At 44.0% G+C, this 16,701-nt stretch overlaps 2 protein-coding genes across 2 annotated transcripts; both read left to right on the top strand.

The window, feature by feature from the left end:
• Window positions 1-177: 177 nt before the first annotated feature.
• Window positions 178-1,132, top strand: LOC118086817 (arylacetamide deacetylase-like 3). The gene has a single exon (XM_035118810.2). It carries the CDS (start codon window positions 178-180, stop codon window positions 958-960), a length of 783 nt encoding a protein of 260 aa, XP_034974701.1. The 3' UTR covers window positions 961-1,132.
• A 4,220-nt stretch (window positions 1,133-5,352) lies between these two features.
• Window positions 5,353-15,414, top strand: LOC118087753 (arylacetamide deacetylase-like 4). Its single transcript, XM_035120706.2, has 4 exons — window positions 5,353-5,614; window positions 6,370-6,586; window positions 13,568-13,631; window positions 14,378-15,414. The coding sequence occupies exons 1-4, from the start codon at window positions 5,438-5,440 to the stop codon at window positions 15,150-15,152; spliced, it is 1,233 nt and encodes a 410-aa protein (XP_034976597.1). The 5' UTR covers window positions 5,353-5,437; the 3' UTR covers window positions 15,153-15,414.
• Window positions 15,415-16,701: the final 1,287 nt, after the last annotated feature.

The raw sequence follows: 16,701 nt of genomic DNA, 5'->3' as shown, positions 1-16,701 counted from the left end.
GGTGCACGATGCATAAAAAGGCTTATGTCAGTGAATATCACATGAACCAATATCTTATGTAAGGGAAGATGACCGTATTTTCCCGTATTTCCCCTCAGCACTACCCGTGTATAAGATGAGCCCCAATTTTAAATCTAATCTTTTGGTTAAAAAACCCAGTCTTATATACGGAAAAATATGGTACTTTGCAAAAAATGTCCTGAGCATCTTCATCCCGCTCAATACAAGGACTGCCTTGCTGCTACCATACACTTAATTCAAAATGCAGCTTCCCTTGGGGTGGATCCTTCCAAGATCATCGTTGGTGGGGACAGTGCTGGGGGCAATTATGCTACTCTTGTTGCTCAGAATCTGGTGGAGAGATCAGACCTTCCAAAGCTACGGGCTCAAGTGCTGATCTATGGGACTTCCCAGGCTATGGACTTCAACCTGCCTTCCTATCAACAGAACAGCTCAATGCCCCTCTTGTTCCGGGAAAACGTTGTTTACTTTGGCCTGAAGTCCATTGGAAAGGACCCTTCTTTGGCAGGCCAGGCCCTGAAGGGCTCTCATGTGCCAGATTCAATGAGACTGAAATGTGGGAAGTGGGTGAGTTCAGACAACCTTCCAGAGAGATTTAAGGGGAGAGGCTACAAACAAGTCCCACTTGCTCCCTATGGACCTGAAGTCTATAGGCAACTGCCGGAGATATTAGAAGCTGCTTTTTCTTGCCTTTTTGCTGATGATTCTGTCATCCAGAAGCTTCCTGAAGCCCTAATTGTGAGCTGTGAGTACGACATAATACAAGACGACGGATTGCTGTACAAGAAACATTTGGTTGACCATGGGATGACAGTCAGCTGGTTCCATGTTGAGAACGGGTTTCATGGGATGATCAACTTCTTCAAAGGATTTATCTTTGCTTTCCTCGCTACAGTTAAATTACTGGACAGCATCATAGACTTTGTCAAAAACTTATGAGACGAAATCTCTTGAATTAGTGAGTCAATCATAAGGAGGGGAGAATCTGCCAACTTCAGCTTCTGATAGTTTCTCATTTTTCCAATCTTCTATTCAGTTCTCCACAATTCTGTAGAAATATGTGGTTCTTGGGGGCAGCGGGGAATTCCTCATGAAAATTCACCAGCACTTTAGTGTGAAATTTCCCTAAGAAACACGTTTACTTTGTATGGATTACAAGCAATATGCCCTAATATATTGTATTTCTATATTATTTTCACTAATATATGCATTTTATGTACATTTCCCCTTCATTTTAGTACACATTAGTTGGCTGGAGATCTGCACTTCTAATGCTGTTCTAGCATTAATGCTGAATCAACAGAATTATTTTCCAGATTAAGAGAAGTAATAGTTCTACTCCATTTTGCCTCGATCAGGAGAACTGTGTCCATTTCTGGGTGCCACAATTTAAATAGGATAATTGATAAGCTGAAGTTTGTGCAGATCAGGCTGATCAAGAGTCTGGAAACCAAACCTTATGAGGAATGTTACAGGTAGGTAGCCGTGTTGGTCTGAGTCGAAACAAAATAAAAAATTCCTTCAGTAGCACCTTAAAGACCAACTAAGTTTTTATTTTGGTATGAGCTTTCGTGTGCATGCACACTTCGTCAGATACACTGAAACAGAATCCACCAGACCCTTATGTATATTCAGAGGGTGGGGGTGGGGGTGATGGGTGATGGGCTGATATGAGGAATGGTTGTTGCAGTTGGATATGTTTAGCTTGGAGAAGAGACAGAGAGGTGATATGGTAGCCATCTTCAAATATATAAAGGGTGTCACATGGGAGATGGAGCAAGCTTGTTTTCTGCTACTTCCGAAGGCTGGGCTCGAAACATTGTTATGGCTAGTGGCTAATGCAAGTAAAGTGGCACCATCCACAGAACGTCATCCAAAGTACTAAGTGACCAGGGTTGGATGGGAGAGGGAAGAGCTGTCTTCTCATACCCTGTCCGGAACCATCCTATAAAGTACTTTGTGGAATTTAGGGCTTGACCTAACCATCCCCACCTCCAAGGCGCAGTCGAACACCTTGACTGCCTTTCTTAATTTAGATCCAATAAAGTGATAGAGATGGGTGTCACCCACATGCCGATGATGCTTCACAACATCTCTCCTCATAACAATTCCCAGCAGCTTCATAAAGATGTCTAATGGCATGCAGAACAATAGATGGGTGTCACCCACATGTGGATGACACCTCACACCTTTTCTCCTGATAACAACTCCCACCAGCTTAATAGGGATGTATATATAGCACGGAGCACCAAGTTCCAGTCCCTAAGCCACCAGGCAGTGTCCTCCCATAACTAGTTTCTAAAAATGGCTTTCGGGGTAGGAGCAGCACCATTGACACAAAGTGCCCCTAACCCACACCTCCTTGATATGCTCCAAAAAATACCATGGTTATCAACAGTATCAATAGTTGTTGGAAGATCAAGGAGGCTTCCACTGCCATTATCTTTCTCGCAACAAATGCCATCAATCAGGATCTCCAATGCCATGGCTAGGCCTGAAGCCAGACTGAAATGGAGGCAACAATCTGTTTCTTCCAAGAATTCTTAGAGCTGCACTTCCGCCAGCTTCTCAAGGACTTTGAGCACAGAAAGTGTATTCAGCACTGGGCCACAGTTGTTTACACCTCAAATCTAGCTCTGTTGAATATTGCACAGAAGAGAATGTGGCACGTGGGCTGGGAAAAAAGTTCACCACCCCTGATCTCGAAAGCCATGGGCTAAAAAGGGGAAAGGGTCCCCCCCCCTAGTATATTTTTGTTTTGTGTCCATTTCATGCATTTTTAGCATAGATAATTTTCTCTGCAACATCTTGACAGGTAAGGTGAGGACCGTGAACAAAATTGTGTAATAGCTTTTAAAGACTTTAGAAACCTCTTAGCCAAAGACTACCCCAAAGCATCACACAAGTATCACAGAAAGTGATACTGAGAGCGTGACACAAGGGATTGGGGGGGGGGGAATGAGAACTCATGCACAATCTCTTAGTAATCAAGTACTGCAAGGAATAGTTTATCAGGTCATGGAACAAAGGCCCATAATAAAGAGAATTTGTACATCACAGAACACTCGGATCGAATACTTCAAAGCCTACTTTCATATTGACAGCCTGGTTTTAAAACCTTGAGTAATTTGGAATTCATAAGAAACAATTCCTTCTTTCTTTAAAGGGGATGGGAGCAACGTATTAGTTGCATATTGTGATAAGATTAGCATATTAGAATGTGATTTTATTGAAGGATGATAGAGCCAATGCCAGCACTTTCAACATGCTCATCCTATGGACAGTGGCGGAGCTTCATGCTCTGGCACCGGGGGGAGGGGGCGGAAAGCAGGTGGGGCGGGGCTGACACGCGTGCTGGGGGTGGGGGCATCACCTGTGGGGGCGGGGCACCCAGCGTGGGTGCGGGGGCAGCCACAATGGCACCCTGCCAAGATCACGCTGCCGGGGGGGGTGTGCTCCCCCCGCCACTCCTCTTCCTCCGCCAGTGCCTATGGACACTTTGTAGAAGTAAATCTCTTAATTAATAAAGGTGGCAGAATTCCACTTCCCATATTAGAGCATAAAGCTGCAGTCATATTAGGAACCAATAACAGCAAATTGTTTCTGTAAACAATTGTATCATAAATCTCTATATGACAAGCATTTACCTTCAATGAAATCATTTCATCTAAATGACACCTGCTACCTGGAAGTACAATTTTGTTGCCAAGTGGCAAATGAAAAGAATAAATCAATTATTATTATTTTCAAAAAAATTTTTTACTAAGATTCATGAAAATATTTGTTACATAGTCGACAATAAACCTTGAATTTCCGAGCACAATTCCAAGTTTTGGTTTAATGCCCTAAAAGGCCTTGGCCCTGTATACCTGAAGGTGCATCTTCTCCCCAGTTCTTCAGCCGGAGATGGAGGTCCAGCTCTGAGGACCTTCTGGTGGTTCCCTCGCTGTGAGAAGTGAGGTTACAAGGAACCAGACAGAGGGCCTTCTTGGTAGTCTCGCCCACCCTGTGGAACGCCCCCCCATCAGCTGTCAAGGAAATAAGTTAACTATACAGCTTTTAGAAGTCATCTGAGGGCAGCCCTGTATAGGGAAGCTTTTAATGTTTAATGTTTTGTTATGCTTATATATACAGTATATGTTGGAAGCCACCAAGATCGGTTAGAGTCATCCATTCAACTGGTTGGGGAACAAATAATAAAATTATCGTTATTGTTATTATTATTCACATTAAGCAATTCAATGTAAGAAAATAAACGTACTCTATCTCATATATTATCTGAAACATCATGATTGCTCACATCAGTTCAAATTTTAATGTGGTTCCATGAGACATCTTAAACATGCCCTGACTCTTGCCAAGACATGCACCAGTTCTACCATACAACAGCTTTTCAATACCTTGTGGAGAGTAAAGACCTGGATAAGGTGAATAATGACAGTGAAGCACAGACATAGGTTATACTTACTGAGTGTGCATGCAAAACTGCATAGGAAAGAAAGGAGGAATTTGAGAAAGAAGATTTTTTTTTAAAAAAAAGATTAAAAAGGCGTGTTCTTTGTAATTTTGCAAAATATACTCATTAACTACATGAAAGGTACCCCCTGATGTTAAAGTTTCATTTAACTTCCTAGTTTTCAAATGACTGACGATTTGGATAGATTTTTCTGGCAGGAAGCTTTTTCGAATATCATATGCACAGAAATGGCAATATGAGGCAGTACCTGATAGAATATGTAGAAGTGGCAAGTTTGATGTGCAAAATCAGAGATCAGAAAGACCGATTTTAAAGATGATTGGAAAATGTGTGCAGAATACTTAAAAACTCAGTGTAAATATTTTTATTATTTTTGCTGAGCACTTTGCATCAAAAGAAAGTATTTTAAAACAACTGTTGTTGAGACGCATCATTTGGAATCTGCTAGACAGAGCAAGACAGAGGATGGTGGCAAGTGGGTGTTCTGTCCCCCCAACATAAATTCTGGCTGCGTCCGTGCTCAGATATACTTCATGTCAACATGAAGAAATCTTGGAAGTGCACGCAAGCCCTCTTCCACTTTGGGCTAGAACACCCACCATTCCTGACTTAAGCTGGCAGGGGATGTTTTGAACTTCAGTCAACAAACACCCAGAGTACGTAAAACTGAAGAGCTTTACATGGAGCTGGATGGTTTGGTGACTGGACTAGAAATTCCTGAATAGAGCACCACTAATTATGCCACCGTCAAGACCCATGAAATTGCTGTTGGTATTCTGATGGATATCACATCCATCAGATGTGAAATTGGGAAATAGGGAAATAGTTCATCGACCAACCTACAACCGGCTATGTATAGATACCACTGGTGGAGTTAAACAGCAGCTAATGCTGACAGTTTAGGCTCAGTGTTTGCATCTCACTCTTTGGAACGGAGAAATGGAGCTTCTTCAGAACCTCCTGCTGGGGTTGATTGGAGTTATAGGGATTCCTTCCCTGTTTCTTCTCTCCTGGGCGATTTATTATGACCTTTCCAGGAGTAAAATTCCATCTGGATTTGACAGTCCATTAAAACTTCGAGGTCTTCACTGTCTTGCCATAATGGCATTCACTGTGGTAAGTTGGGGATTGGTTGAGCCAGTAGGTCCTTTGTATGTTCTTTGGGAAAGGTGATTTAGAAATGTATTATTATTATTATTATTATTATTATTATTATTCTGTAGGCACCCGGCAAAAACATTTCTGTATCTTTTAAAGGTGTTATTGGTCTGCTTTGTTCTTGCTTTCATTGTGTATTTTGGGTTTTTATCTTATATACTTTTTGCTGTGAACCACCCTGAGATCCTTTCATGAAGGGCAGTATATTTAATTAATAATAATAATAGTTTATATATTTAAGTTATTCATATACTGCTTAATCCAACATGCATAATGAAATCTGTAAAATCAATGAATTCACTTGATGATGATGCGATGAAGATATTATCAAATTCAACAAGGGCTTTCTTTAAGCCTATAGTGGGAGACACATAGAGAGAAATATATTATTCACACTAAGCCATGTTTTGTTTACATCCTGGTTTCTTCAGGAAAGCACATATTGCCTCATAAGCAAGAAGCAGATTGTGGATTGTATCTCCAAAGCTTAGCTTGTTTCCCAGCTTCTTTTGCCTCTGTACCTTGGCGGGTGTTTGGGTTGGCGTGACCAATTCTAAGCTGACCAATTGAAATTAATGGACATGGTTAACATGGGCTTGTTCATTTCCATGGGTCTACTTTAAATAGGACTGAGTTGGATACCACCCCTGGTGAATAGGCTTCAAATGTGGGCACTGCCGGTATTTTCATGAGACTTTTCCTTGGCCCAACAGGGGAAGTGTCTTGAACTGCTGGGTGTCTGCAGACAGGTTGCTGTTATCCGCTTCCTCACGAATTTCTGGAATCCAAGAGCGGATCCCAGCCTCTCTGCCAAAGATCTGCATTTCGACGGGGTGCCTGTGAGGGTTTATCAGCCCAAAACGCCATCTGCTGGCCCAAGGAAAGGATTTGTGTTCTTTCATGGAGGTGCTGGGATGTTTGGAAGCATTGGTAAGAGATTAAAGCTGTGAGCCTATGAACACTTATCTAGAGGCAAGCCCCATTGAACTCAAGTAAGCCCATAGAAATGTTGTGAAACTTCAATTGCCAAGCATGGGAAAACAATCAGAATAGGGCCTTTCACAACGGGGGGGCGGGGGCGGGGCACAGGGATGAGGCACAACAAAGGGAAGGGGGAAACACATAGCCATGGGGGGGGGAGGACCCTGAGTCAGCCAAAGCAGTGGGGGTGGGGTGGGACAGGGAAAAATGAGTAGGCCGACTGCTAAAACGGCCATTCCACCTCCAAAGCCCAAGCCCAAAGCCTCTCCCGGCGGCTGCATTAAGAAACGCCTGGCAGCATTAGGCAGTCGTTCATCATTTCCCCTAACACGCACTTGGGGGCACGGCAAGGGGTTTTTGCTTTTTAATTCCGTGGGCGTTGTGTCACATGCGAGGCTACGGCAGCCATTTTAAGTAAGGGCAGTTGTGCCCCTTTTAACCTAGGCCTTATACTGTGACTGATTTTCAGCCTCTGCGTCTTTAAAAAAACAACAACCATGCACTTTCTCTCCCCAGTTTAAGTCCTCAAACCAACACCACATCCTACATTCAAAACACCTACTCCAAAATCAGAAAATCCAAATAACCAAAACAAACAAACAAACAAACAAACAAACCACAAAACACACAACAACGCCCAAATCATACAATACCCACCAAAATAAATGACAACCCCAAAGATAAAATTAAACAATAGTAACTTCTGCTTCTCATGTTCTTATTTAAAATTTTATATATATATGATCATGATGCGTGTGCAGTAGCCAATGCGTGCGCAGTAGCCACTGTATGGAGATACAGGGGGGAGGGGACAACACTTCCCAGGGTACAACAGAGGGCTCAGACAAAAGTGCATGCTGGGAAATAGAACCCAGAAGCTGACAGTTCCTTCTCCAAGTGGGGGCCCAAGTATGGAAATACAGGGGGAGGGAGCAACACTCCTTGGGGACAACAGAGGGCTCAGACAAAAGTGCATGCTGGGACACAGAACCCAGAAGCTGACAGTACCTTCTCCAAGGGTGGGGACCAAGGTATGGAGAAACAGGGGGAGGGGCCAACACTCCCTGGAGACAACAGAGGGCTCAGACAGGGGGTGGGGGAGGGGGCTCAATAGCTCATGAGTCAGGACAGGGTGGGGCCAGTCACAGGGATGAACCAGGGGTTGGGGGAGGAGGGGGCAGGATAAGTCATGTGTCCGGACAGAGTGGGGGGAATCACTGGAAAGAACCACAGCAACGCGTGGCCGGGTCAGCTAGCTCATTTCATAAAATTCATATAACAATTGATTTCATAGAACCTCAAAGTGGTTCACAAACATGTATATAACAGGTGGCTGTTCCTGATCGCTCTGTTTACCAACCCAGCCACCCTCCCACCCCTGGCCACCCCCTCTTTTACACCTGACCAAATCCCACACCCACCCACCACACCCACATGTGCTAATTTATCTGCATGCATAAGTCAACATTCCGAAACCTGGAACCCGGAACTGGACCTCCACCAGGTTTCCATCTCACAAAACCAATCACAATTTTACAAGCTGGCAAATAGCAGTGCCACTCTCAGAAACACGAAACAACAAACTTGTTATCAGAGTTCCCAAAATCGCCTGCCATCACACCCGAAATTTCCCCCTGCAGGTGGAGCAGAGTGCTGTTGCAGCCAGGCTCTCTTTGTGGGCTTCCTGCTGACATCTGGTCGGCCTTGGGGGGAACAGAAGGCTGGGCCGGGTGGGCCTTTGGCCTAATCCAGAATGGCTCTTTCCCATCTCTCAGGGATAACGATATGAGTGGTTGAGAGAACGGGACTTGCACCAGGTTTCATCTCACAAGACCAACTGCAATGTTGTTGTTGTTGTTGTTTAGTCGTTTAGTCGTGTCCGACTCTTCGTGACCCCATGGACCATAGCACGCCAGGCACTCCTGTCTCGCACTGCCTCCCGCAGTTTGGTCAAACTCATGTTCGTAGCTTCGAGAACACTGTCCAACCATCTTGTCCTCTGTCGTCCCTTTCTCCTAGTGCCCTCAATCTTTCCCAACATCAGAGTCTTTTCCAAGGATTCTTCTCTTCTCATGAGGTGGCCAAAGTATTGGAGCCTCAGCTTCACGATCTGTCCTTCCAGGGAGCACTCAGGGCTAATTTCCTTAAGAATGGATAGGTTTGATCTTCTTGCAGTCCATGGGACTCTCAAGAGTCTCCTCCAGCACCATAATTCAAAAGCATCAATTCTTCGGCGATCAGCCTTCTTTATGGTCCAACTCTCACTTCCATACATCACTACTGGGAAAACCATAGCTTTAACTATACGGACCTTTGTCGGCAAGGTGATGTCTCTGCTTTTTAAGATGCTGTCTAGGTTTGTCATTGCTTTTCTCCCAAGAAGCAGGCGTCTTTTAATTTCGTGACTGCTGTCACCATCTGCAGTGATCAAGGAGCCCAAGAAAGTAAAATCTCTCACTGCCTCCATTTCTTCCCCCTCTATTTGCCAGGAGGTGATGGGACCAGTGGCCATGATCTTGGTTTTTTTGATGTTGAGCTTCAGACCATATTTTGCGCTCTCCTTTTTCACCCTCATTAAAAGGTTCTTTAATTCCTCCTCGCTTTCTGCCATCAAGGTTGTGTCATCTGCATATCTGAGGTTGTTGATATTTCTTCCAGCAATCTTAATTCCGGCTTGGGATTCATCTAGTCCAGCCTTTCGCATGATGAATTCTGCATATAAGTTAAATAAGCAGGGAGACAATATACAACCTTGTCGTACTCCTTTCCCAATTTTGAACCAATCAGTTGTTCCATATCCAGTTCTAACTGTAGCTTCTTGTCCCACATAGAGATTTCTCAGGAGACAGATGAGGTGATCAGGCACTCCCATTTCTTTAAGAACTTGCCATAGTTTGCTGTGGTCGACACAGTCAAAGGCTTTTGCATAGTCAATGAAGCAGAAGTAGACGTTTTTCTGGAACTCTCTAGCTTTCTCCATAATCCAGCGCATGTTTGCTATTTGGTCTCTGGTTCCTCTGCCCCTTCGAAATCCAGCTTGCACTTCTGGGAGTTCTCGGTCCACATACTGCCTAAGCCTGCCTTGTAGAATTTTAAGCATAACCTTGCTAGCGTGTGAAATGAGCGCAATTGTGCGGTAGTTGGAGCATTCTTTGGCACTGCCCTTCTTTGGAATCGGGATGTAGACTGATCTTCTCCAATCCTCTGGCCATTGCTGAGTTTTCCAAACTTGCTGGCATATTGGGTGTAGCACCTTAACAGCATCATCTTTTAAAATTTTAAACAGTTCAGCTGGAATATCATCACTTCCACTGGCCTTGTTATTAGCAATGCTTTCTAAGGCCCATTTGACTTCACTCTCCAAGATGTCTGGCTCAAGGCCAGCAACCACACTACCTGAGGTGTACGAGACCTCCATATCTTTCTGGTATAATTCCTCTGTGTATTCTTGCCACCTCTTCTTGATGTCTTCTGCTTCTGTTAGGTCCTTACCACTTTTGTCCTTGATTATGGTAATCTTTGTACGAAATGTTCCTTTCATATTTCCAATTTTCTTGAACAGATCTCTGGTTTTCCCCATTCTATTGTTTTCCTCTATTTCTTTGCATTGCTCATTTAAGAAGACCCTCTTGTCTCTCCTTGCTGTTTTTTGGAAATCTGCATTCAGTTTCCTGTATCTTTCCCTATCTCCCTTGCATTTTGCTTGCCTCCTCTCCTCCGCTGTTTGTAAGGCCTCGTTGGACAGCCATTTTGCTTTCTTGCATTTCCTTTTCCTTGGGATGGTTTTCATTGCTGCCTCCTGTATAATGTTACGAGCCTCCATCCATAGTTCTTCAGGCACTCTGTCCACCAAATCTAAATCCTTAAACCTGTTCCTCACTTCCACTGTGTATTCATAAGGGATTTGATTCAGATTGTATCTTACTGGCCCAGTGGTTTTTCCTACTTTCTTCAGTTTAAGCTGGAATTTTGCTATAAGAAGCTGATGATCTGAGTTACAGTCAGCTCCAGGTCTTGTTTTTGCTGACTGTATAGAGCTTCTCCATCTTTGGCTGCAGAGAATATAATCAATCTGATTTCGATGCTGTCCATTTGGTGATATCCATGTGTAGAGTCGTCTCTTGTGTTGTTGGAATAGAGTGTTTGTGATGACCAGCTTGTTCTCTTGACAGAACTCTATTAGCCTTTGCCCTGCTTCATTTTGAACTCCAAGGCCAAACTTGCCAGTTGTTCCTTTTATCTCTTGATTCCCTACTTTAGCATTCCAGTCCCCTGTAATGAGAAGAACATCCTTCTTTGGTGTCATTTCTAGAAGGTGTTGTAGGTCTTCATAGAATTGGTCAATTTCATTTTCTTCAGCACCGGTAGTTGGTGCATAAACTTGGATTACTGTGATGTTAAAAGGTCTGCCTTGGATTCGTATCGAGATCATTCTGTCATTTTTGAGATTGCATCCCATTACAGCTTTTGCCACTCTTTTGTTGACTATGAGGGCCACTCCATTTCTGCTACAGGATTCTTGCCCACAGTAGTAGATATGATAGTCATCCGAACTGAATTCGCCCATTCCCTTCCATTTTAGTTCACTGATGCCCAGGATGTCGATATTTATTCTTGTCATCTCATTTTTGACCACATCCAGCTTACCTCCACTCATGGTTCTTACATTCCAGGTTCCTATGCAATATTTTTCTTTACAGCATCGGACTTTCCTTTCGCTTCCAGGCATATCCGCAACTGAGCGTCCTTTCGGCTTTGGCCCAGCCGCTTCATCAGCTCTGAATCTACTTGTACTTGTCCTCCGCTCTTCCTCAGTAGCATGTTGGACGCCTTCCGACCTGAGGGGCTCATCTTCCAGCGTCATAACTTTTATATGCCTGTTGTCTTTGTCCATGGAGTTTTCTTGGCAGGGATACTGGAGTGGCTTGCCAGTTCCTTCTCCAGGTGGATCACGTTTAGTCAAAACTCTCCACTATGACCTGTCCATCTTGGGTGGCCCTGCATGGCATAGCTCATAGCTTCTCTGAGTTATTCAAGCCCCTTCGCCACGACAAGGCATTGATCCATGAAGGGGAACTGCAATGTTATATGTTGGCAATTAAAAAGTCCCATTCAGTAGCCTTTCATTGCAACAGCCTATAGAGTAGGAACTGCGGGAGGAAGGAAGGCTAGGATCAAGTGACACATGAAGAAATTGGGAGTCAGGAGACTGGTGACACAAGCTCTTGCAAGAGCTTGCTACTACCTCAGACATTCATATTTGGGGGGATGGGGGGCACCTGTGCCCCTCTGCTATCTTGCTTCCTGAAACGCAACTCCCATGCTCCCTCACTTCAATGGCTAGACAGATTTCTTCTAAGGTGGAGATTTGGGGGGTTCTTATAACAAGTTTGTTTTTCCTGTCTCTGAAAATTGAAATAGGTTTGAATATATGAATATACAGGTGAAACTTGGAAAATTAGAATATCGTCGAAAAGTGCATTTATTTCAGTAATGCAACTTAAAAGGTGAAGCCAATATATGAGATAGATGCATGACATGCAAAGCAAGATATGTCAAGCCTTTTTGTTGTAATTGTAATTATTTGTCATTAGGCGGGTCAATTATAAATGAAATGTAATTAATGAAATCTAATAGCAATGTTTATTTTTGTATTATTGTAACTATTTGTTTTATTACTGTGGAATTTCCAAAAGAAAGCATTTGTAAAAATTAAAACAAAAATAGAAAATCATAAGTTGCATTACTGAAATAAATGCACTCCTCAACGCTATTCTAATTTTCCGAGTTTCACCTGTAAATGATAACATGTTAATTAAATGAAAGCTTGCAACTCATGGATCTGTGTATAATGATCTCAGACAGGCAAACAGCTCCGATAAGAATTAACGAGCCTCTGGAAGATTTATGTACGTTTATTTACAGTTCAAAATCACAGAGTGCGGCAAACGCCTGTCATTCTCCGATATAAAATGCTCAGTCTGAGTTTACGTTTCTCAGACAGCACAAAGGGCGACAAGATCCGGTCCTTCCCTTTTCCCCTTACTCAGCATTTTCACCTTCTCCTCCTCGCTGTCCTGCAAAGATTACTCTAAGAGCTCTACCCTCCTTGGTTGCCTAGTAACCTCTTCCAGGGCATCTCCCCCCATATTCTGAAGCTGCAAACTCCCCGCCTTTGTTAATCTGCTGGCCTCATAAGACTTAGAAGGAAGCGGGGCTAAGTAAACCCACCCTTGCCTTTCCTGAGGGTGCGATCTCTCATTCTCAGAATCAGCCTCATTCTCAGAATCAGACCCCTCCCAAGCATCTGACCCTGCTAGATCCCTGACGCTGTGCCCCATATCTCTTAAAGTCAGGATTTCTTGTGGGGTTGGGGGTGGGAGGTTGTAATTTGATTCAATTTGTTTTTATATGTGAACCTATTTAATTTGCATTTTGTGAAGCAATTTGTGAACCCAAAGTCAGTCTCTGAAGCTTACAATGCAGCATTCTAGAAATGGGATGTGCACGATGCTTAAAAAGGCTTATGTCAGTGAATATCGCATGTACCTTATCTTATGTAAGGGAAGATTACTTTGCAAGAAGGTGCTTTTTAAGGCAAGATTTAGGCAGCAGTGCTTCTGCATAGCAGTTGCTGGAAACCCTGGATGGGTAGAGAACTGAAGGTAAGTGTGGAAAAATGAGAAAGGATTCACTCATCCCTGCCTGTGACTAATGGGAGTTGCAGTTTCACAGCATGTAGAGCAATGGAAGCCAAAGGTGTCATCCTTCAGGTTCTGCTGTGACTTGTGTCCATGCATTTCAGTGGCTCTTCTCCGAATGCATCTTAGATAGATACAATCAGCCCTGGGTTGTGAAACAGCTTCCTTTCATCAGATATATTTCCAAATAATTCCTTCCCAATTTTGAATTTCCCTCCCAACTTGCTAGCATTCTACGAAGATGTCTGCAGCAAGATTGCCAAGGAGACTGATTCAGTGGTTGTGTCTGTTGGGTAAGTAAACACGACCACATGGCCTTTTGTAGGGCAAGAGTGTAGGGGCCCAGCATGCTGGTGTATTTGTTGGTGGCATCCCTTGCCATATTCCTGCAGGAGAAAGAGGCTCCCCATGAAAGCTGTCAACATTCTGTTCTGTGATTGAAAATCAAAGCTTCATGCACTTAAGACATGAGCACGCTCACTTCTGTGGGGGGACTATGAGCTGGGCATAAGGCCTTGCACAGCACCTCTAACCAGGGCCTCCAGGTCAGCCTCACATTGGAGACCAACATAGCTGCCAAGTTCTCCCTTTTTTTTAAGGGAAATTCCCTTATGCTGAATAGGCTTCCTCGCGAGAAAAGGGAAAACTTGGCAGCTATGGAGACCAACCAACCCAGATCCAGCCTGGAATCAATTTGGGAAAGGGGCTAATGTTCAGTTAGGGCTTTTAAATGTACAGTCAGGAGGAGACTGGGAAATGCTCCCTGCAACTAAACAGGAGCAGGAGAGAAAGTTGCAAGTGGCAAATGGTCTTCCACCAGCTGGATCCAATCTTGCAGAGTTCTGCTTCCCTAGCGTTCCCTCGACTCTTTTGCTAGCTGGTAAAGTCAGTTTTAAAAGGGCATAAGCCAGCTGACTTTCACCTGCATTTTATCTGCTATAACTGATCCAGCAGGCTCTTCTTTTAATCCTATGTGATCATGAATGTGTTTGGAAAATATTCTGGAAGCTTACCTCTTTGCTTCTGTTTTATTCATCAGCTACCGCCTGTCTCCTGAGCATCTTCCCCCCGCTCAATACAAGGACTGCATTGCTGCTACCATACACTTAATTCAAAACGCAGCTTCCCATGGGGTGGATCCTTCCAAGATCATCGTTGGTGGGGACAGTGCTGGGGGCAATTATGCTACTGTTGTTGCCCAGAAATTGGTGGAGAGATCAGACCTTCCAAAGCTACGGGCTCAAGTGCTGATCTATCCTTTTACACAGAATATGGACTTCAACCTGCCTTCCTATCAGCAGAACAGCTCAATGCCCCTCTTGTTCCGGGAAAACTTTGTTTACTTTGCCCTGAAGTACATTGGAAAGGACCCTTCTTTGGCAGGCCAGGCCCTGAAGGGCTCTCATGTGCCAGATTCAATGAGATTGAAATATGGGAAGTGGGTGAGTCCAGACAACCTTCCAGAGAGATTTAAGGGGAGAGGCTACAAACAAGTCCCGCTCGCTCCCTGTGAACCTGAAGTCTATAGGCAATTACCGGAGGCTTTAGGGGGCTATTTTTCTTGCCTTTTTGCTGATGATTCTGTCATCCAGAAGCTTCCTGAAGCCCTAATTGTGAGCTGTGAGTACGACGTATTACGAGACGACGGACTGCTGTACAAGAAACGTCTGGCAGACAATGGGGTGAAAGTCAGCTGGTTCCATGTTGAGAACGGGTTTCATGGGATGATGAACCTCTCCAAAGGATTTATCTTTGCATTCCCTGCTGCAGTTGAATTACTGGACAGCATCATAGACTTTGTCAAAAACTTATGAGAGGAAATCCCTTGAATTTGAGTGTCACTCATAAAGAGGGGAGGATCTGCCAACTTCAGGCTCAGAAAGTTTCTCATTTTTCTAATCTTCTATTCAGTTCTCCTCAATTCTGTAGAAAATGTGGTTCTTGGGGGCAGCGGGGAATTCCTCATGAAAATTCACCAGCTCTTTAGTGTGAAATTTCCCTAAGAAACACGTTTACTTTGTATGTATTACAAGCAATTTGCTCTAATATATTACATTTCTATATTATTTTCACTAATATATGCATCTTATTTCCCCTTCCATTTTCATTTTAGTACACATTAGTTGGCTGGAGATCTGCACTGCTAATGCTGTTCTAGGCTGAATCAACAGAATTATTGTGTCCGGGTCAAGAGAAGTAATAGTTCCACTCCATTTTGCCTTGACCAGGAGAACTGTGTCCAGTTCTGGGTGCTACAATTTAATTAGGATAATTGATAAGCTGGAATTTGTGCAGAGGAAGGAGATTGAGCTGATCAAGGGTCTGGAAATCGAGGTGACAGCAAACACCACCCCAAAATCAGTAGAGGCAATTACAATAAGATCTATGATTTGATCAACTTTCGATGCAGAGGGAAGAGCTGTATTCTCAGATACCCTGTCCAGAACCATCCTATAAAGGACAGTGTATCTCCTCACTTTGTGGAATTGAGGGCTTGGAAGACATAACACCTATGTCTTTGAATCTGTTTCAACTGCCATTCTTAATTTAGATGCTATGGAGCAGGGGTCCCCTAGCTTACCGTGCTTCGGGCCGGGCCAGCAGTGCTGATCATGCGGTGGGCCAGAGGATGGGGAGCACCCGGGAGCACGCACCCTACGTGTGCACACATGCTATTTCCAGCGCACTTCCGGGTCGCGGGAGCACTGGAAATAGTTGTGCGCATGTGCACGGGCCTCATCAGACCTGAAGTGCAGCGGAAATTACGCTTGCGCATGAGCGCAAGATATTTCCGGTGCCCCTTTTGCCCCGGAAGTGGGCAGATGTGCCGAGCCGGTCAGAGCAGGCAGCGGCAGCGGGCAGCGGAACGGATAAACGAGGCCTTTGGGCCGTAGTCTGGGGACCCCTGCAATAGAGTGATAGAGATGGGTGTCATCCTCATGTAGATGATCCCTCACAACATCTCTCCTCATAACAATTCCCAGCAGCTTCATAAAGATGTCTAATAGCATGGGGAACAATAGATGGGTGTCACCCACATGTAGATGATAACAATTATGTTACATTTTAACTTTTAAGGAAGACAATTCCAAAGAATTGGCAACGTGAGTGCTCCAAGCTCACAGTCCCACCATGTTGTATTGCAGGGATGCATGGCACCATCAACACATCTTCATCCAAAGTACATCTCTCCTGATGACAATTCCCAGCAGCTTCAAAAAGATGTCTAATAGCATGGGGAACAATAGATAGGTGTCACCCACATGTAGATGATACTTCATACCATTTCTCCTGATAACAACTCCCACCTGGAGGAAAAGTTGACAGAGTTTATGGATCAAAAGATAGTGCTTATGGGTGATT

This window comes from Zootoca vivipara, chromosome 6, assembly GCF_963506605.1.
Source record: "Zootoca vivipara chromosome 6, rZooViv1.1, whole genome shotgun sequence".
Lineage (NCBI taxonomy): Eukaryota > Metazoa > Chordata > Lepidosauria > Squamata > Lacertidae > Zootoca > Zootoca vivipara.
Note: the sequence above shows the minus strand (reverse complement) of the source record. Positions and strands in the feature narration are given on the sequence as shown.